Source organism: Zootermopsis nevadensis, unplaced genomic scaffold, assembly GCF_977971745.1.
Source record: "Zootermopsis nevadensis isolate Lab colony 2312 unplaced genomic scaffold, Znev_1.0 Znev_ptg000025l, whole genome shotgun sequence".
NCBI lineage: Eukaryota > Metazoa > Arthropoda > Insecta > Blattodea > Termopsidae > Zootermopsis > Zootermopsis nevadensis.
This window is the reverse complement of record NW_028259157.1, coordinates 1,450,463-1,472,084: the sequence shown is the minus strand read 5'-3', so window position 1 is coordinate 1,472,084 and position 21,622 is coordinate 1,450,463. Positions and strand designations below refer to the sequence as shown.

At 43.3% G+C, this 21,622-nt stretch overlaps 1 protein-coding gene across 4 annotated transcripts; it reads right to left on the bottom strand.

The window, feature by feature from the left end:
- Window positions 1-1,575: 1,575 nt before the first annotated feature.
- Window positions 1,576-14,256, bottom strand: LOC110834265 (uncharacterized). 4 transcript variants are annotated; one of them, XR_015537092.1, is made up of 3 exons: window positions 13,766-14,256; window positions 3,143-7,780; window positions 1,576-2,048 (listed from the first exon to the last, which is right to left on the bottom strand). XR_015537092.1 is itself a non-coding variant. In XM_087355981.1 (2 exons), the coding sequence occupies exons 1-2, from the start codon at window positions 13,793-13,795 to the stop codon at window positions 3,887-3,889; spliced, it is 3,924 nt and encodes a 1,307-aa protein (XP_087212107.1). In that variant the 5' UTR covers window positions 13,796-14,256; the 3' UTR covers window positions 1,576-3,886. The 4 variants fall into 4 exon arrangements, 3 of the variants coding, with proteins under 3 accessions (XP_087212107.1, XP_087212108.1, XP_021928914.2); XM_087355981.1 differs by having other exon boundaries at window positions 1,576-7,780; XM_087355982.1 differs by lacking the exon at window positions 13,766-14,256 and adding an exon at window positions 10,925-11,805 and having other exon boundaries at window positions 1,576-7,780.
- Between the last annotated feature and the right edge of the window lie 7,366 nt (window positions 14,257-21,622).

Genomic DNA, 21,622 nt, shown 5'->3' with positions numbered 1-21,622 from the left:
CAAACATATTGTTTGCTTCCTATTTTTACCGATCTCTCTTCACTTGTCATACATGTTTTCTGTGCAGTTAGTGTTTTACCTACATTGGGTAAAAAAGACTTTCTGATAAGCAGTTTTGGGTAATGAAGGAAAAAGTTTGGGAAGCAGTGTCTTAAGGGAAGGACCACTTAAGACGTGGAAACAGACGGAAGAGTATATTAAAATTGATTTTAGTGAAATAATTTTGAGGGTGTGGATTGGATCCAACTGGTTCATGATAGGGACTAGTGGCAGGCTCTTGTGAACATAGTAATAGACCTTTGGGTTCCATAAAATAAAGGGAATTTCTTCTCTAGCTAATTATACTATTAGTTAGAAGTATTAATGATAAAATGTCTACATGACTTCTTTCAGAAAGAGTTATACAGGTCATACACAGAGGAAACCAGTTGTATTAAATAATTTCAATAAAATGTTTGCATTTGCTATATGCATGCAATGTTCTGTAAGGTAAAATTCAGTTTTGACATCATGTAACCAGAATCACCCCCTCCCCCATTTCATCATCATGATATCACCAAGGGAACAAAACACTTTTCTTGTTTGATGACATGATAGAGGCAGAGCTAAAGTAGTTACTCCTGCGTTGATGAGCAAGAAAATTTTTTCATGAAACTTATCATATGCAACCAGCTTCCTCTTTGTATGATGTACCGTATTTTCATGAAAGCTAAACTATAACTAATTCCAGATATGCAAAACATATATTAGAAACAGTTTGTCATCTATAGTTGAAGTCCATTTTCTCAGGTGCGTAAAAATTCAAGTTTTGGCTTGTTGGTATTTGCACATTCCTACTTACAATAATTCCCTGGTAGTAGAACTTGAAGATACAACACCAGTAATACCAAAATCTCCCATTAGACATTATCATCACAACCCACACAACAAGTTTCCTAATGACAGCTGTTCATGTTATCCTATGAGCAATGTGGCTTCTATCCAAGATATTTTCTGTCAGAAATTCTGTACATATCGCCTACCGCACTAAAGCTAGATACCCAGCATAGTGTGACTATACAAGGACCCATGCAGGTCATGTCATACATAGGATTTGATATTATCACAGTGGTGAGTTTGAAGATGGCTGTCTTCTGCACATGACATGGCACAACAACCCAGAAGACAGCCATCTTCAGGTCATGTCATGTTATAAACTGCTGTGCCAGTCCATCAGCTGTCTTTCATCAGTTCAATTGTAAGGGTGTCTTTTTCACAAGCAGAACTCTTATATGACTTGCCAGAATGAGTGGAGGGACACATTTCCTGATTCACCTGTGCCAAACAAATTGACAAAATCTCATCTGGTGAACCGCTCCTGTGACACAGGTAGCATGAAGGACAGAAACCGTCCCGGTTGACCTTCGGTGTTAAGTAATGATAGTCTGGACGATCCGTAAGAATATGTTATACTCTCTGAGAATATAACCATGAGAAACTCTTCAGAGTGGATTATCTTACATAAGTATACATAAGGCTAAGTGGTTGTGGTGATGATGTGATCACACTAAGTTCCCCAAAGAAATTTCACAATAATAATTGAATGATAGGTTTTAATGTTCACTCAGATCTACTTATTATATGTGGTTGTTTACAATTAAACAAATCAAATTAAAACTTTAAATAATCTAACATAAAAGTAAGTAAACAAGTTTCTGCCACAATATGTACGTCAAATCAGACCGAAGTCCAATGTTTTGGAGCCCACCACCACCAAAACCCAATGACAGACTGAAATGGTCTCCAAAATGTTGGACTTTTACTCTGAATTGACACAGCTGATGACAATTTTATCTTTACCTTATGCATAGCATAATAATTCTGGTATGTTCACTCTGTTACTGCCTGTGGATTTTCAACTTGTGGATGCTAAACTTTGATTCTGTCTTATAAATAGCATAAAACATTAAAGGTACATAAGTAAATTACCTCTGACATCAAATTTAATCAAAGTAGCTCCAATATTTCGCAGTTTATAGATGGCACAGCATAAAAATAACATTCATTACCTAGAAAACCGTAATACTCAATTAGAAATGTGCATCAAGCACAAAATGTGTACAGTTTTTCTCTGCAACATTTGTTTGAAACACTTTTTTTGTTCCAATAAATATTTAGCAAGGTACACTCAATATGCATTCAGAAACACCATGGCATGGAGCGTCCTCAGGTTGCGGATGGGAGAAATTCATCCAGTAATGGAGGTTAGCTGTGAATATATTGAATAAGCAGTAGCGGATAAGGGGTGGTCCCCCAGCTTAGGGGTTGGGTGTGTGGCTAACAACCTATCAAAATAGAAACCTGTATTGTTAAGAAAAAACATAACTAAAAAGCCTCTGAACTGGACGGACTCTTTGGCATGACCATGGTAATTGAAAAAGGACTTCAGATTTGGACATGGAATATTATGAGTCTCTAGAGGCAGGGGCACTGAAAGAGGTGTGATGGGAGGGGGAGGGTTTGATCCCAGTGGAAATTCATGAGGAAATTAGGAGGAGACTCAATTCCGGAAATGCTTGCTACTTCTCAGTCCAAAATATTTTGTCTTCCTGTCTGATTTCTAAGAACCTAAAGATTAAAATAACGATAATAAAACAATAATTTTGCCTGTTGTTTTATATGTGTGTGAAACATGACCTCTCACTCTGAGGGAGGTGTTTGAGAACAGGGTGTCGAAGAGGATATTTGGGCCTAGGAGAGAAGACGATGGGGTATGGAGAAAACTGCATAATCACGAACTTAAAAATTTATATTCCTCCCCCTGTATTGTCAGGGTGATCAAGTCAAGAAGAATGAGATGGGTAGGGCATGTGGCGCGCATGGATGGGGCAAGAAGTGTGCACCGGGTATTGGTCGGGATGTCTGAAGGGAAGAGACCGCTGGGGAGACCTAGACGTAGATGGGAGGATAATATCAAACAGGATCTATGGGAGATAGGAGCTGAAGGAGACTGGATTTTGTTGGCCCAGGACATGGTCCGGTGGAGGGCTTTGATGAGTTCAGTGATGAACCTTCAGGTTCTGTAAGCTATCTAGTTAGCGACAATCTGTTCAGTGGTTATGAAGTTTTCACACGTGGACAGACAAACAACATAAATACTTACTTTACTTTGATACTTTTTCGACCTGTTCTTCAAGTGTCCGAGCACTGCGGGTCCCAACTTTTTCGTTGGTTTTGATCTATGGAAATTTTGGTAGGACTCCTTGGACGAGGGATCGGACAGTCGCAAGGCCTCTACCTGTACACAGGACAGCACAACACAGAAAAACGCGGACAAACATCCATGGTTTGAGTGGGATTTGAACCCATGGTCCCAGTGACCAAGAGGCACAAGGCCACGCCTCAGACAGTGCGGCCACTAAACAACATACATGAAAAAGCTAAATGGCTTATTTTTGCAACTTCACTACCAATGTACCTAAAAACAAATAAAACCAAATGCCATTCTTCATTTGTCCTTTTACCAAGACCAGCACTGGCTAAGAACACAATGTTATTACACAGCACTTCAAATAACTTGATAAGAACGGTCAAAATGATTCAATACACTCTCGTACTAAAGAATTTCCTATCCTCCAAGAATAATCACGAACATACCTAAAGACACTAAATAAATACCTGACTGAGATAAACATTATGTTTGTCAATTAATCAATTCCTTCTACATAACTGTTCCAAAACAGCAATAAATCCTACCACATTTCCACAATACTTCAAACCAGTTTTAATCATCATCCTCACTGTAGCTCCACACATTACTGAATCATGTCATATAAAACTGGTTAAGATTACTGGGTCATATTTTCCAAGAGATTAGCCACTTCTGATGTCAAAAGACAAGCTACATCTAGTGGTGCACATCATTTGCACTGGGATTAGCACCATGTTGCAGAAGCAACTGCACAATATGCTCATGACCATTAGCAGCTGCTACATGTAGGGGAGTGCATCCGGCCAAATCCTGCACGTGCAAGTTTGCATTCCGATCTAACAACAATTGTGAGACTTGTAACCGACCAGACTGAGCAGCAAGCCACAGTGGAGTCTGCTGGTACTTGTTATGACACTCAATATCAATCTGTCCCTTATCCAGTAAGTAGGCCACAAATTCTGTTTGACCAGAATCAGCAGCAAAGTGCAATACATTACTCCCAGACCAGTCACAAGCCCTGACATCTGCGTCACGCTCTAACAGAAGTTTAGCTACATCCCAACGTTTGTTCTTAGTTGCTATGAGTAACGCAGTATAACCACGCATGTCACACATATTAACATCAGCGTTTTTCTTTGTTAACACATCAACAACTCGAAAATTACCTTGCTTGGCCGCCCACATCAGTGCACTTCTCTCATATCGACTGTCACGTGTTTCAGTGTTGGCATTACGGTCAAGGAGGAACTGTACCAACTCCACCTGATCATGTTGTGCAGCTTCATGTAACATGGTAGCTGCACAGTCCGAGTCTTCATATAGAACATTAATGGCATGTCCGGCATCTATGCCATGCTTCAACATGAATGATACAAGGTGCACAAGGCCGTGTCTGGCTGCAAATATCAATACATTCTGTATATATTTCTCATCATTATTATTAATGCTCTCTGCAGTAAGAACTAGGTCTTCCGTGTCAGCTATTTGTTTCAATAACAGGTCAACAACCAACCACTCCCTGATCCTCTCTGCTATACGGAGTGGCGGCCAGCACAACACCTTATCCTTGATACTGGGATCAGCTCCATGTCTCAGCAGAGTTGTTATGATCTGGATCTGGTCCGCAACTCTGCGATTATCATCATCAATGAGACTCATCACAGCAAGATGTAAGGCTGTCCGTCCACCGTCATCCTGCGAGTTCACGTCCAAATTCTCTTCTGACAATAAAGTATCCACCAAAACCTTTTCCTCACTCAGAACAGCAAGATGCAAGGGAAACTTCTGAGCCAGAATCTGGTTGAAGAAATTCCAGACAACTTGGAAATTTGGATCAAATATTTTTATATTCACGTAACTTTGCACAATTTTAAAATTCTCAGCAAACCAAAGAGCACAAAAATATTCACCAAAAGTCCTATGTATGAACATGGGTTTCCCTTCAAAAATTTGTTTGATAATTCCAGTTTGCTCATTGCCCTTTTGTACTGAATCTATAAATGACTTAAAACTGTTTGTCATGATTTCTGATTGAGGAAACATCTCTATGTCAGAAAGAGGCAAGAGCATAAAGAGAGCAGAGATCATATGATTCTCTTTCATCTCTTGTTTATGCTTGTTGTAAAAGTCACCCACTACAGGTTTTGTCACATCCATATCGTTCTTGTCAAAGAAAATCTTAAGTTTCCGCTCTACAAATTTACTGTACAGCTGGTACAAGTTAAACTTTTGTGGGAGACCACTAGAAGTTCTCAAGTTCTTCTCAAATGTCTCAGCCAGCAACATGGACTGCAAGGGAATTCCCATGAAGTGCCTGTCTCTGTCACTGAAGTTCTTTGTAGTCAACTGAAGCAGCTTCTTTATGAAGTTATTCAAAATATGTTCCTCAACATCAGGCATACTCCTTTTCCAGAATTTTTCCAGAAAATTTTGTTGGTCAGACATCAAAAATGGCTGCAATGTGACAGACCGTGTGGACAGTTCACTTTCTAGTTTCTCCTTCATCACTGGCCTTGTGGTAACCCAGAGTTTCTGCAGTCTGTTTGCCTGAAGAAACTTCAACATCAGAGCAACTTTGTTTGCATGGGTAGGACTTACCTCATCATATCCATCGAACAACACACACACATTCTTCAGTGTTGTCAACTTCCATTTAAATAAAGGTCTCCATTTTTCTATGATTTTCGAAGCTTGGAGTAGGAATTCTATCACATCACATGACTGTAAAGTCTCTTTCAATTTGACCAGCTGTTGGGTGAAGTCAGTAAGGTTCACCCTGATCACCCACGTGGCAGGATCAGCTTCTTTAGTGCCTAGTGCTAAATGGGTGAGGAGCGTCGACTTGCCCATCCCTGGCTCAGCTGACACTAGTGTCACACTATAAGGAACATCCATTACTGATTCAACATTCTCAAATTTACTTAAATATTTTGATACTAAGCTCATGTTGCCCCAGGATTGTCTACATATGAATACATTCCCGTCTCTATGGAGCCAATGAACAGTCTCACATGACTCTGTGAGCTTCAGAAATTCATCTTCTGTACTGATAACTTCTATTTTACATTTATCATTCCCTAAAGCACGCTGGTCTGACATCTCTGTATCAGTCGACATCAGCTGCTGCAGCTCAGGGTAAGACAAGCCACTCACAGCCAACGTCACAGATGAGTCTGTCGCTCTGTGAAACAGAATTTGATCCTTAACAACCTGGACTGTGTGTTGTAAAGTTCGAGGTATGTAGTACTCTAAATCACCGGTCAGAACATCTCCCAATACCAGCTTGTGTGTCGAAAGCTGTACGATGATATCAGCAGGCACGAACTCATGGTTGCCGTCAGTTACTGCTCCAAGAGATACATCATAACCCTGGAAACGCACCAAAGCATCTAATATTTGAGCCTGTGATTCCTCATCCAGCTGCCTTATTGCTACGTGATCACGAAATGTTGTAAACCTTGGCTGCGGCTTATTCCAGGCAACAGTTCCAGCTACAAAAACCAGCCTCTTGCTCGGATTCTTGAGGAGAATACCAACCAGTGTGTCCATATCCACAGCGCCAGTCTCCACTACAACAAGAATGTCACAGAATCTGCTCCATATAGCGACAACTTCTTCCCAACGGGATTGCAGGGTTGTGCCATCTACAAAGAGGTGAGACTCATTTGATAAGCTGTGGTGAACCTTGAGACAGCTGAGTATGACACATTCACTGCCATCTTCAGGGATTACATGCAGCAACTGGTTGAATATTCGGTAAGTTCGAATTAAAGCGTGTTCATCCTTTTTAAATTTTACAGAAAGAGCTTCAGTTTCATTGAGCATCTTTTCTGAAATGTTGTCAATACGATCCTTAAAAAATTTTTTCCAGAAAGGATTTTCATTTGTGAGGAAACATTTTCTTTCCTGCCACCATTTCTTTACCTGTTCCAGAAAATCATTATATACTACACTTGTACCATACAAACATTTCAGTTCCTGATTTATCAGGTCATCAAGTTCTTGCTGAGCTGCCTGGCCTGTGAAGAACAGCAGCCGAGACAAGAACTCCTTGAAATCTGACAACTGTGATGAATCTGTGATGCACCTCATCAGAGAAATGTCTTCGTTGAAAGATATACATCTTCCCCCTGTCTTTAGAATATTGTGCCAGTCAGTCTCGTCAACATCATTTCCTAAACGTTCGGAGATTACAGCATTTGTATACACTATAAAGGAAAAGTCATTAAACGTACCACAGTACTGAAGGTCCTTACTATATTCGAACTTCTTTTTCATTTCGCAATATGACTTGAAATACCGCACCAAGCTGAAATTTCCCTTCTCCGAAATAAGCTGTTGTTGTTTTATTTTCTTCTCAGTATTTGACTTATGTTTCAGCTGTATGAATAGCGTCTGATGTCCAAATTTGAAAACAACATCATCAAAATCACAGGCATCATGCATGTTACAGGCAAGACTAAAGTTCTCTGACCTATTAAGTCCCCTAATAAATAACAGGGTTGCAAACTTTATTTCATATAATTCACCCTGCATGTCAGCACAGCCTGTTCTCTTTGTGTACTGCAACACCAAGGACTCTGACTCAACCTGCAACAAGATCACAAGACTGAATAAGTAAATAAAATGGAGACACAAATACTGTATGTGGCCCAATGAAACGAAGCATGTGAAGCTTTCATGGCAAATGAACGCATATACATACATACTCATTAGACCAGTGGTCCCCAACCTTTTTGAGCCTACGGGCACATTTGAGAGTTTATGAGATCGTGGTGGGCACCAACCAATTAACAAAGCCAAATTTTCTTTTCTCTGGACAAATAAGATATGGACACCAAATAATACACAAAACAACACGACGTTTAATGATACAAGAAACCATGCAATCAAAATACGTAATTTTATAACTACAATTATTATTACTCAAGGGGGAAGTTAGTGAGATGTTTGGCACTGCATTTCATCGGCCAGTTTTTCAAATTTGGGAGTGTAGGATGATGTTGCTGCTCGCAAACAATCGTCAAGATGGACATCAGTAAGTCGAGATCTGTGCTTTGATTTTATAATGTTCATGGTTGAAAACAGTGATTTGCACAGGTAAGTGGAACCTATATAAGATTTTATCTTGTACGCTGCATTTTTTAAGGAAGGAAACTTTTCTCGATCAACCAAATTCAAAAAGATTTCATGTGTCGCATAGGATTTCAGAACGACGTCATTTTGAAGGTCCAAAATCTCCATTTCCAGTACTTCTGTCCTTGCTTGAATGAATCTTCCAATAGATACAGCAGTTTCTGTAACCTCAATTTGGCAAGTAAAAGGATTTACAAAAAAAGCTACCACTGGTTCAATGGCAGTGAACTGTTGAAATCTCTTTTTGAACTCCTCCAGAAGTATCTGAAGGTGGTCAACAAATGGTGACAAGCTAAAATTACTATCCCCTACCATTTTCTTCATACTTGGGAAGTGTACTAGAGACTTCATCTTCATATGTGACATCCACAAGACTAGTTTTGCTTTGATTGATTTTACAGAGCCTATCATTTGAGCCACGCTTTTCTTTTCCCCAAAGCTCCAGATTTAAACTGTACGCTTTGTCAGTGACGTCAGTAAGGAAACCCAAGTCCAATAACCAGCAAGGGTCACTTAGTTCGTTGAAGTCCGCGTTCTTGGACTTTAGAAAATCTTTTATCTCCTCAATCAAGCTTAAGAACCGTGCAAGAACTTTACCTTTGCTCAGCCATCGCACTTCTGTGTATAGGATAAGATCAGAATGTTTGCCTTCAAACTCTCCCAGCAAGGCCTTAAAAAGTCGGTGTTGCAAGGGTGCCGCGCGAATAGAGTTAATTATCTTTTTAACAACATTCATGACGTGTCCAAACGGAAGTAAGTCCGGAAAGGATTCATCTTTCTTGCAGAGGGCAATGAATCCATTGACGCTGCCCAACATTCCTGGTACAACATCAGTAGCGATCGCTGACAGCTTGTGCAGGGGCAAAGTAATTTCCATTGCATAGGTTTTAAATGTGTTATAAATATTCTCACCTTTTGTTTGCCTTTTTATAGGCAATACTTTCAGCAGCTCTTCTTTTACACTGAAGTCGCTAAATACCATTCTCACCATGATTGCCAACTGTGCAGTGTCTGATACATCTGTCGACTCATCGAATTGCAGTGAGAACCAGTCACACAGTTCCAAGCCAGTCTTTAGTTGAGTTTGCATGTCGCCTGAAATTACTTGTATCCACCTCGTAACTGTGTTGTCAGAGAATTGCAAGTCTTATATTGCCAACATAATCTCACGCTTGTTGGTAAACCCTTCAAAAAAAAGGCAACCAGCACCAATCAGGAATGCTTCCTTCAACAACTCACCATCTTGAAATGGTTTTTTCTTCTTTGCAAGCAAGTGAGCAATTTTAAGGGAAACAATAGTGGCACATCTACATTTTACCACGGGTGTAGTGAAAATCGACTGCTGGCCTGAGAGTTTTCATTTCAGTTCCGTTATTTTCTTTTTTCTTAACTCAGATTTAAATGGATAGTTAGTATCAAAGGAGCTGTGATTAGTCTTGACATGACGCTCAACATTATGTTTCTTCGGTACTGCAACACTACTACCACACAACAAACAAACACATTTGGCTTTGATGTCGACGAAGAAATATGATTCTTCCCACTCGGCATTCCGTTTGTCTCTTATTTTGTCCACTTACCCTGGGGCAAAAAGTAATACAATTGGTGCAGAGAATAACGCCAAGTATAATAAACCACAAAGTGCGAGAAAACAGCAAGATCACGTTATAGTAGTATAGCTCACATTCCACGCACTGTCACACTGTGTTCTCGCAAGCTTACTAGTAACGGCTGGTATTCCCTCGCTAGCTGCGTAGGTGCACTTAACGTAATACTAGCATCCGGCCGGGAGGTAAATTACTGCTTACAAACAAACTTTGATCTGCCTTTGCATACGCATAGCGTTGACGTACCTTGCGAGTTTTTCATCTTGATGCACGTTCCCTACACATATTACGGCCTTCATTATTCAGTATAACCTCTTTCCGTAACAACGCGGGCACCACTGCATTAGACCTTGGTTCAATGGTACAGCGCATCTACCCACTGTGCTCTTTTTAAGCTGTCCCGTCACACGCCACAGAGGCAACTGGGGGAAGAGGCAGCACAGCTTCTTTTTGTTCTTTACCTCAGCAGTAGATGCAGTGAATGGTCAGTGTTCTGCCCTAGCTGTAGAGGTTTGAAATGAAGTCCTTTGTTCCTGCTGGGGACTGAACCTGGTTAACCAGTTTGTAGTCAGCCAATGACTGAGCTACCTTCACTTTCAATGTATATCTTTCTACATTCTTATGCAGGACAGGTACCTTGCCTTTTATGGAACCTGAAGTTTGTTATCATATTCACGATAGCCCATCACTGAATTCTATTATAGAATGTGTCAAAGTATGAGGCACTTCATAACAGTTTGTAATGTGCTAGATTTTTAGGGCAATGGGTTCTTAGCTCCAAACCCAATCCTCAAGCTGGAGGACCACTTTATGTTGCTTGCATGTGACTGTTCTGCATATTTGCGCAGCTACCATACATACCTGGAGGCTGTCTCTTCCATCCACAGCCAGAAACACTTCCTTAAATCCTGATATTTTGTTCTGTTGTATATTTACCTGTGTCATTAATGTCTAATGTATAACAAAAATTTAAAAAAAATTCTTTACATACCTCAAAAATTGATATACTGCAATGAATGTATCATATATTAGTATTATTTGTGCTTGTTTCTTCACAGGTTTCCTTGGTACTTTTCCTCTTGAACCAATGGCAAATTCCGCCACACAGGCTTATGAGTTTCTGATTTTAGCACTTTCCTAATAATGTGTGATGTTACTAGTATGTCTGTTTTTTTTTTGTAGAGAATCGAATGAATGCTTTCCCGGTATTGTTTCCGGGTATTCTTTTAGTCCTTTAGTCACAATTCTTGTGGCTCCTTTGATTATGAGTAGGACAAAACACTTAATGTTCCACATTCACAGAATTTCAATACTTAAATATTTGTATTTTAATCTCTTTTCAGACTCCTCCCATATTAGATTCTTAACCAATGGTAGTACTACATAAACCTATGAGTAAGCGAATTTTATGTTTCTTATTTTTAATTGCTATGTCAGTGCTATTTGCCACAGTACTGTTGTATCTTCATGGTCACATACTGGCTTAGATGTGTACCAGTTTTCTGTTGTTTCAATGCGTGTTTTGCATAGTGAGTAATGTAAACGTGTATGGACAATTATGTCTTGTTATGTTCTTTGCCAGAATGGGACAACCTGATGTTAAATGGTCAATAGTTTCTTCATATTCTTTAAATAATCGACACCTGCTTTCAATTTCTTCTTTCAAAAGAAGTTTGTGCTGAGTGCCTGATCCTGTGCTGCCATTACGGTCCTTTCTGTTTCTCCTTTAATGTCTCCAAAACTTCAGCCATTAGTCATCATCATCATCATCACCTAAGGTATCTTCTTTTTGCTGCTGATCAACATCTTCCATGTCATTAAATCTCCTAACAAATGCAACTGACTTCAATCTGACATTGATTCTGTACAATGTTCATGAAACTCAATATTAGTAAAACAATAATTATTTCTTTCTCAATAAAAACCACTACTTTAATCTAAGATTAAAAACTCTCTCAATCATTTCTACCTCTTACTGACTCTATTATAGACCTAGGAGTATTTAATGATTCTAAACTTAGATTCCACAGTCAAAGACTACATATTTTCTTGGTGTATAATATTATAGATCTTTCTCACATTTTAACCTTTCCATTCTCTTTTCTTGACTGTCTTTATAAGTTACATTTTACCTTACATGAAAGCTTGAATACGCCACTGTTGTTAAGATTTCTGTTATGACTACTGATGCAAGCAAACTGGAATGTATCCAGCAGACGTTTGCAGCCCCTTGCTATAATTGATTCCTACCTCATCTGTGTTGCAGCTATGCTAACACTTTACAGTATTCAAAACATAAGAGGACTGAAGATTTCCGTCTTCTGGGTTGTTGCGCTGTGTTGTCTGGTCGATGTTAACCAACGTTTCAGAGGTCATACTGCCTCCGTCATCAGAGTATGAAGATTTCTGTCTTCTGGGTTGTTGCGCTGTGTAGTCTTGTCGATGTTAACCAACGTTTCAGAGGTCATACTGCCTCCGTCATCAGAGTATGAAGATTTCTGTCTTCTGGGTTGTTGCGCTGTGTAGTCTGGTCGATGTTTACCAACGTTTCCGAGGTCATACTGCCTCCGTCATCAGAGTATGAAGATTTCTGTCTTCTGGGTTGTTGCGCTGTGTAGTCTGGTCGATGTTTACCAACGTTTCCGAGGTCATACTGCCTCCGTCATCAGAGTATGAAGATTTCTGTCTTCTGGGTTGTTGCGCTGTGTAGTCTGGTCGATGTTAACCAACGTTTCAGAGGTCATACTGCCTCCGTCATCAGAGTATGAAGATTTCTGTCTTCTGGGTTGTTGCGCTGTGTAGTCTGGTCGATGTTTACCAACGTTTCAGAGGTCATACTGCCTCCGTCATCGCCCTGATGACGGAGGCAGTATGACCTCTGAAACGTTGGTTAACATCGACCAGACTACACAGCGCAACAACCCAGAAGACGGAAATCTTCATACTCACCGCTGTGAGAACCTCAAGTCTTACATAAGAGGACTGCATTGATGCACTTCCTTATCAAAGTTTACCATGTAAAAATGTCATAGGAATCAAAAATTACAACCATAAGATTAGCAAGCAGTATGTAAATATTATCAATGATAAAGTCCTCAATTGACTAATAGAATCTAATAATGAGAAGCTGCTTATGCTGCCTTTGAAGTGTGAATTATTACTGATCTGTTTCATTTGTGCAGGGCGATAACTGCAAAATGTACATCCTGCAACAGTGGGTCTACCATTATAGATTTCTGACTTATGAACATAGTGGTGACAGTGACGTATCCATATTTCAATGCCATTCAGTAATGCCATCTAGTTCAGTACCAAAGTCATTAATCTTCACCACTCATAGTTTCAAGATCTCATATTACCATTTCCTTCACCTAACTATCTATATTTCTTAAAAGGAGATCACAAATAATTAATTATATATATATATATATTTGTATTTATGAATCAATAAACATCAGATCAGGAGTCCCCCGCTGATCCACGAGCCTCCAGCAGTACTCTTCATTAAACACATGTTCCAACTCAGGCCATAAAACAGTGTTACAGATGGCAGGGAGAGCATCTCATTGGAGGCTCGCAGACTGGTGACACAAGCGATAACTATTCCAATTTCAGTCTGGAGATGCCTAGTTTGAATCCTGGTTAGTATAACCAGTCATCTACACATCTGTTATGACCTCTTGATTTGTCATTTATAAAGACTTTCGGATTTTCTCCTCATTCCCTCAGTGGAAAACTACGCATATATCAATGAAATATCTAGTGAACTCCTATTCAAAAATAGCTCCATATTTACCAATTCTGAACTGGTCTGGTGACATGGCTCACATACCTTGTCACTGTCGTCAGCCACGGGATCCATCACTTGCTGCTATCAGATGAAGAGCTGTTAACACTGATAGCTAGAAGTAGCTGAGTATCAATGCACATGCAAAATGGCAGTAAAAAAAAGAAAAGAACAGAACAGTGGCACAGTCTGCCTGCACCTGCAAGGTCAATGGAACTCAACCACTGTTTCAGTAATGTACTCAGCAGCTGAAACAAAGACACCAGACAGTAAAAAATAACAGAATAACATTTATCATTTGCTGCTCTGGAAACTACAGAACTGATTTCATACCCAGCTACTGTCAAGATGTAATATATACAAGATAATTGATCCACAGTTGTATAATTCTTAGGAATACACACAAATGGACTAGTACAAAATAAAATTATAATATGTGTGAAGTTCCACAAGCAATAATATTAACAAGAATTAATACAACATGGAAACGTTTATAGAGGTATTAAGCTGATAACAGCCATGACATTGCATTATCAGACACCTGCTACAGGACAAAATATACATCTGAGAAATGGTAATGTTAATCTTATCTGCCACTTCTGAGAAATGATAATGTTAATCTTATTGGACCCATCCTGCATTCCATGACTTAGATAAATACAAATACAAATAAAATGTCTCTGTGGCTGCAGACCCACCTTTATTGTGTTTTTTTTGCTTGGAGTCGCCCTAACAAATTGGAATTTTGCAAAAAAATGCACATAAACTTTTTGGGGAATATGCTGCAGTGTAATAATATGGAAGCTTTTAGTCATACTGTCAATGACACATTCTGAAATGGTGTTACATTATAGTAATCTAATTTCGACCATAACACGTTGAGAAACCGACTTCATTCCTGTCATTTTTCAAAGTGAATAAAGGAAGGAAAAAATTAAATGGAAAGGCTTAAATATAAATGACATTTTACAGCCTCCATAGCCATGGAATTCTTATTATGATACAGAAAAGTAATGCAAGAAGATCATGAATGATTGGAATTATGATACCAGCTGTATGCTTACATCACTTCTGGTATCAGACTTAGAAAATTTTCTGTACATGATTTCTGCTGCACAGCGTGTACACGCACTTCATGTCATAGTTTTCTTAAGTAATTATAAGTTTATGCCTGTTTGAACAGTGTACTCAGTTACTGAATTAGATATGGAAATCATTACTGAAATTTTGTGTTTTTTTAATCGTTCTGAATAAGTGTAACAGCGTATTCAGGAAAAATTTTAGGAACATCATACATGGATGACTAGTGTCTTTCCTCACTTGACAGGCAAGGACAATGCGTGCGATAAATGTCATAAAATGCAGTTGCACTAACTATTGATGAAGCACAGGATGATAGCTTCATTGTCAAAGAAAGTCCGGAGGGTAATAATGATGAAGACTGTCTTGCATAAGAGACAGCTTTATACTCATTGACACTGATTAAACTGAACAAACTAGGAGAGGCAAGGCAAACAACCTGATAGCTAATCTAGTAAAAATTGTCACTAGTCTTTAAAGAGGTTTAAAAAAACCTGACTATGAATCACCAGGGCTTAATTCTTTCACCTTTAAAAAAAGATGTGTTACGAAAAAATCAACCAAGCCTCGGATCAGGACGGACTCTTTGGCACGACCACGGCAATTGAAGAAGGACATGAGATTTGGTACTTGGAACATTAGGAGCCTCTATAGGTCTGGGGCACTGAAATCAGTGAGTAGGGAATTAGGGAATTATAAGTTAGACTTAGTGGCAGTGCAGGAAGTGCGATGGGAGGGGGAGGGCACGATCCCAGTGGACAATTTTACATTTATCCATGGAAAGGGGAATGACAATCATCAGCTAGGACAGGTTTTTTTGTTCATAGCAGAATTAGGGCAGCAGTTAAGAGAGTGGAATTTGTTAGTGACAGGTTGGCTTACGTAATTTTGGAAGGACGTTGGTGCGACATCATTGTCCTTAATGTTCATGCCCCAACTGAGGACAAAAGCGATGATATCAAGGATAGCTTTTATGAAGAATTGGAATCAGTATTTGATACATTTGGCAAGTATCACATGAAAATTCTGCTAGGAGATTTCAACGCAAGAATTGGGAGGGAGGATATCTTCAAACCCACAATAGGCAGCGAGAGTCTCCATGCACTTAGTAATGATAACAGTGTTAGAGCAGTAACCTTTGCTACGTCAAAAGATTTAATTGTAAAAAGTACAAAATTTCCACACTGTGATGTTCATAAATACACTTCGACATCTCCAGATGGCAGAACACACAATCAAATAGATCATGTTTTAGTAGATAAGAGAAGGCAGACAAATGTAATTGATGTGAGATCATTCAGAGGAGCAGATTGCGACACTGATCATTATCTGGTGGTAGCAAAAGTGAGGGAGCGGCTTTCAGTAAGTAGACGAACTAAACAAAATTTTGACACAGAAAGATTTGATTTGAAAAAATTAAGTGAGGGAGAGGCGAAGGAACAATATCAAGTTGAAATTTCGAATAAGTTTCAAATTTTAGAGGCGGATGAGGATAATGAAAGTGTGGACATCAACAGGGAGTGGGAAAATGTCAGAAACTGCATCAAAATTTCAGCAAAAGAGAAACTAGGATACTACAGGAGAAAGCACCACTATACACCATATACGTGCTTTGGGGGGGAGAGGTACATAGCTCCTACTCATTCTCGACCTCGGCACTAGATGGGGGGTGAGTGGTCAGCATCACGCACCGGCCGCGCTTTACCCCCGGGAAAGGGCCCCGATACCCATTTGATAGGAGGCTGGGTGGGTCCCAAAGCTGGTCTGCACTCAGAGGCTAGAGGAAAACTCTCTGCCCCCGTCGGGGATCGAAGTCCGGTCGTCCGGTCGTTGCTAGTTACTATAGTGACTGAGCTACCGAGGCTCGTACATTATATAAGTAGTACACAAAAGAAACACTAGTGTGTTGTGCCTCACTGATAAGTTGAACACCCACAATCGTGTCAGGTGAGATTTGAGTTTTTCACGGCGACGAATATAAAGATGGCCGTCTTCTATGACGTAGCACCGTGTAGCCTGGTAGATCCTGACCGATGCTGCAGGGCGATTATAAAGGCAGCAAGTTCCTTTGAAACGTCGGTCGTCTGCGGGTCAAGGTGGAGACGTACGTCGCACCGAAGGGGCCCATGCAGTGCAAGCGGTGCCAACGCTTCGGGCACACGCAGCGGAACTGCGGTTATGCACCTAGGTGCGTGGCCTGCGGGGACGCTCACCCATCCGGGTCGTGTGCCACCCCCAAGCAGCAGCTTAAGTGCTGCAGCTGCGGGGGCAACCACACTGCGAACTATAGAGGTTGCAGAAAGTGGAAGGAAGCCAAGGCGGCCGCTGCGCAGCGTGCGAAAGGGGATCGCGGCAGAAAGGACGGCGTCTCCACGCGCCTGCCAGCGCCCAAATCGGCGCCAGCTAAGCCTTCTCTAGACCAGGAGAACTTGGGCCCTGGGTGGAACCACGTGGTCCGTGGTGGCCGCGTCGTCAAAGCTGCGGCCATGGGGAACTCCGCCCCAACGCCATTTAGCGCCATAGCACGGACTGAGCGGCAGGCTGTCTCCAAGGGCGGCCGTGCCAAGCCCGCTCGTCCTGCGGTGCCGGTGGCAAATCCCACTGCACCTGTTCCCAACAAGCCCGCACCTGCTCCCAAGAAGACTGACCCCACCCCACCCAAGGGTCAGTCACCGCTCCAGGACATCGCAGATAACCTGGAGACCCTCTCACCACGGGTCTGCGTCGAGTTGACGCGCCGTCTCCTCGCCGCGATCCACTCCCTCCCAACCGGCGGGTCTCGTCCGCGAGCCCTCCTCAAAACCGTTCTCCTCTTCATGGCCGACAATGACTGCACGGCCTAGAGGACACGGTGGTAAAGCCTTGCGGCTGGCTTACTGGAACGCCGACGGTGTTCGCGGCAGGAAGCTGGAGCTGGAGCAGTTCCTCGGTGACTACGGAGTCGATGTTTGCCTCCTGAACGAGACGCACCTCACGTCGGGTCGGGCCTTGAGGTTCGCGAACTACGTTTGCCACCGTACGGACCGCCCGACGCTGGGGGGCGGCACAGCGATCCTTGTCCGCAGGGGCATTGATCACTACCCTGTGCCGGTCTCGGGTCTGCAGCAACTGGAAGCAACCGCCATTCACCTGGTGCTGGCAACTAGGAAAGTTAAGCTCGTGGCGGCATACCTCGCACCCACCCGGCCCTGGATTGAGTCGGACTTGACCGAGTGCTTAAGCGGGGGTTTCCCGGTCCTCTTGGCTGGTGACCTCAACGCAAAGCACACGGACTGGAATTCTAGGCTGATATCTGCTAGGGGCTCGCTCCTGCGTGATTACGCCAACAGAAATTCCTGCTTGATCTACGGGCCGGATTCCCCAACCACGGCTCCCTACACACACAACGCCACACCCGACGTCCTTGATATTGTCCTCATCAAGGACTTCGTTCTACCGGTGCACCTGACTGTATGCCCCGCACTCAGCTCAGATCACCTGCCCGTCCTCATCGACACCACGTGCCGATCGTCCTTTCAAAACCTGCCTGATCGCCCGGACTTCGCGAGAATGGACTGGGCTGAATTCCAGGCTTGCCTCGAAAGCAGACTCCCGGGGAACCCCGTGGTAAACGACGAGGAGGCAATCGACAAGTGCGTCGAGGAGCTGACCAGTGCTATCCTGGAAGCCACAGCAGCGTCCGCTCCCAAGTTTCGACCCCGCGTTGACAGGCGACCGCTTCTGCCCGCTAGTATTCGGGATGAAATACGCCTGAAGAACCGGCTGAGGAGGCGGTGGCAGGTCACGAGGGACCCCGCTCTTAAGACCCAGGTCAATCGACTCCAGAGGTCGGTGACCTATCGTCTCAACGAGTGGCGGAACGAACAGTGGAGAGACACGCTCGAATCCTTGGACTGCGAGGACCAGTCGCTTTGGAAGATGACCAAGCGGGTGATGCGAGTCCCCACTCCGTCGCCCCCCTTGATAGTGCCGGGAGGACTGGCTCTCTCGAACCCCGAGAAGGCAGAAGCCCTGGCCGACAGCCTTGAGGTCCAATTCCAGCCGGTAGACAACCCGTCGGACCCGGCTGCAATTGACATGGTTAACGAGGAGATGCGAGCATACGAGTATGCCCCCGCAAGTGAACCGAAATTAACCAGTCCCTCGGAGGTCGCCCAGGCCATCAAGGGACTCAAGGTTGGCAAGGCTCCGGGCCCCAACGGTATACCGAACAGGGTCCTGAGACATCTCCCACGACGAGCGATAACCTTTCTCACGAAAGTGTTCAACGCGGTCCTCCGCAGGCAGCACTTCCCCTCGGCATGGAAACACGCCCGCGTGGTGTCCATACTGAAACCGGGGAAGGACCCCACGCTACCTTCTTCCTATAGACCCATCAGTCTTCTCGACACGGTCGGCAAGCTCTGCGAGAAGATCCTTCTAACGAGGGTCCTACACGAGGTCAGCGAACGCGGGCTGCTGCGCGACGAGCAGTTTGGGTTTCGACCCAGACACAGCACGTCGCTGCAGCTGGCTCGCCTCGTCGAAAGGGTCAACAGAAACCTTGATGAGAAGCGGCTAACCGGCGCGGTTTTCCTGGACGTCGCCAAAGCCTTCGACACAGTCTGGGTCCAAGGCCTCCTATACAAACTGACCGTCCTCAACTTCCCGTCGTACTTGGTGAAAACCATCTCTTCCTACCTCGCTGACCGGACATTCCAGACGTCCTTCCAGTCGGCCACGTCCACACGTCGAGCCATGCGGGCTGGAGTTGTGCAGGGCGGACTTCTCTCCCCTGTGCTCTTCAGTCTGTATGTCAACGACATACCCACTCCGTCCCGCCACGTCGAGTTAGCTCAGTACGCGGACGACACGGCTCTAGTAGCCACGTCCCGTAGCCCAACGCTTCTCGTCAGGTATCTGGAGACCTACCTCAGTAGACTTGAGCTCTGGCTCAGGGCCTGGAGGATTGCTATCAACGTCTCGAAGAGCACCGCGGTTCTCTTCGTTTCGTCGAGAAGACGCATCCAACAGCCTAGAGCAGTGCAGTTTCTCGGCCAGCCGATCGAATGGGTCAAAACAGCGCGGTATCTGGGGGTCACCCTTGACGCCGGGCTTACCTGGTCGGCGCACGTCAACCAGGTGGGAAAGAAGGCGGCGCAACGATTAGGTGTGCTAGGCCCGCTCATCAATAGGAGAAGTGGCCTGTCCATCAGGAACGGTGTGCTGCTCTATAAGCAGCTCATCCGTCCCATGATGGATTACGCATGCCCGATCTGGAGGTCAGCTGCCCGCACCCACGTCCGGAAGCTGCAAGTTCTGCAATCCAAGTGTCTTCGCATTGTTACCAACGCGCCCTGGTACGTTAGTAGCAGGCAAATACATGAGGATCTGGGGGTCCCTTTCTTTGCCGACCACACCAGAGCACTGACTGAGAGATTTGACTCGAGGTTAGCTGGTGTGGGGAACCCCTTAGTTCGGCAACTCGGGAGGCACTCGTGTCGAACGAGGGCTGCCAGAGGTCGCCGAAGGGCAACTGAGGGCGACCGATGTTCAGCAGGCCAGCCGAGGCCGTCCCCAAACGACGGCCAAGTCGGCACAACGAGTGGTTAGACTACTCGGCTACCCTGACTGAGGTTTTCCGTGCTTTTCCTCAGTTGTAAGGCGAATGCCAGGGTATAACTTAATAGGGGCACGGCCCGCCACCCTCCCCCCCCCGATCATGGAGGCCATCAGCTGAAATGATCTTCCCCCCACGCCGCAGAGGCCTTCAGCCGAAACGGCCCCTCCCTCTCTGGGTTCAAACCCCAGAGATCCAACCAACCGAATTCCTTTGGACAACTTGCCTGACGGGATAACCTCCCATCAGCAGCAACAGATCCCAGTTTGAATGGTCGAGGCTCCAGCCACGGCTTAACCCTGTTAGCGTGAGCAAAATTTCCGTTTTTTATATTAAGACAGTTTACCATTTCCAGCAATGCGCCTTGAGTGCAGGAATGGTGTCACCTAGGTAGGGACGATGCTTGCGCTTGCGCAGGCCTCCGCCCTCAGTTAGCTTTTTGGTTGGTTGGTTGAAACGTCGGTCAATATCTACCCAACTACGCAGCACAAGACAGGCATCTTCATATTCGTGTTGTTTGATTATGACCGAAGTTTCTTGGAAAGGCTGTCAATAAACTGAACGGGCAACGCGGTTGAATGGCAACCAAAGCTGATTTGTATTTGGGAGGTCGCGCGATCTTTGCCTATAGTGAAACGCTCTTTTCTCGTAGTTCTAATTGCTCCGTCCAGGCAAATGCTGGAATAATTCCAGAAAATAGCCCACAACCGCTCCAGTTCAGTAAAATACGTAAGGGAAAATAATTAATCCGTGGGGACGGGAGAAGATGGTTCTACTCAGTTGTTCTGTACGGGCTGAGGGGTCAGGAATATCTTGTCGGGACTGGAATATACAGAATATTAACTTGATGCCTCACTGCTGTGGTTTCCGACTCGAAACAAGAATGCTAACCCCTGAAAGCCAAGTATCACCCACCTGATTCAACAATCAAGATTGTTCCCTTTTTATATTTATGAGTGTCATACGATTCTCACTGTAAACAGCGAGTATTTCCTAAAACAGCACGAACCAATTGATATTTGTATTGGTGAAAAGTTGTTTTATTTCGATGATTACAGAATTCTCAGATATCGTTTAGACGAGCTTTGGCTTCAAAGGATTACAAAATTTTGTTGTAATAATGGTTCCACACTCTGTATTTTGGCAATGATGTCAGTCTAATGTACGTTTAGAAACCAGTGATCTTGTTAGAGTATATTAAAAATGTATGCATGCTGTATTTT

Coding starts and splice junctions, on each gene's coding strand:
- LOC110834265 (XM_087355981.1), bottom strand. CDS start 13,795: ATGGATCCCGTGGCTGACGACAGTGACAAG. Junction 7,781..13,765: donor TGGCTGACGACAGTGACAAG/GTATGTGAGCCA, acceptor ATCTTGTTGCAG/GTTGAGTCAGAGTCCTTGGT.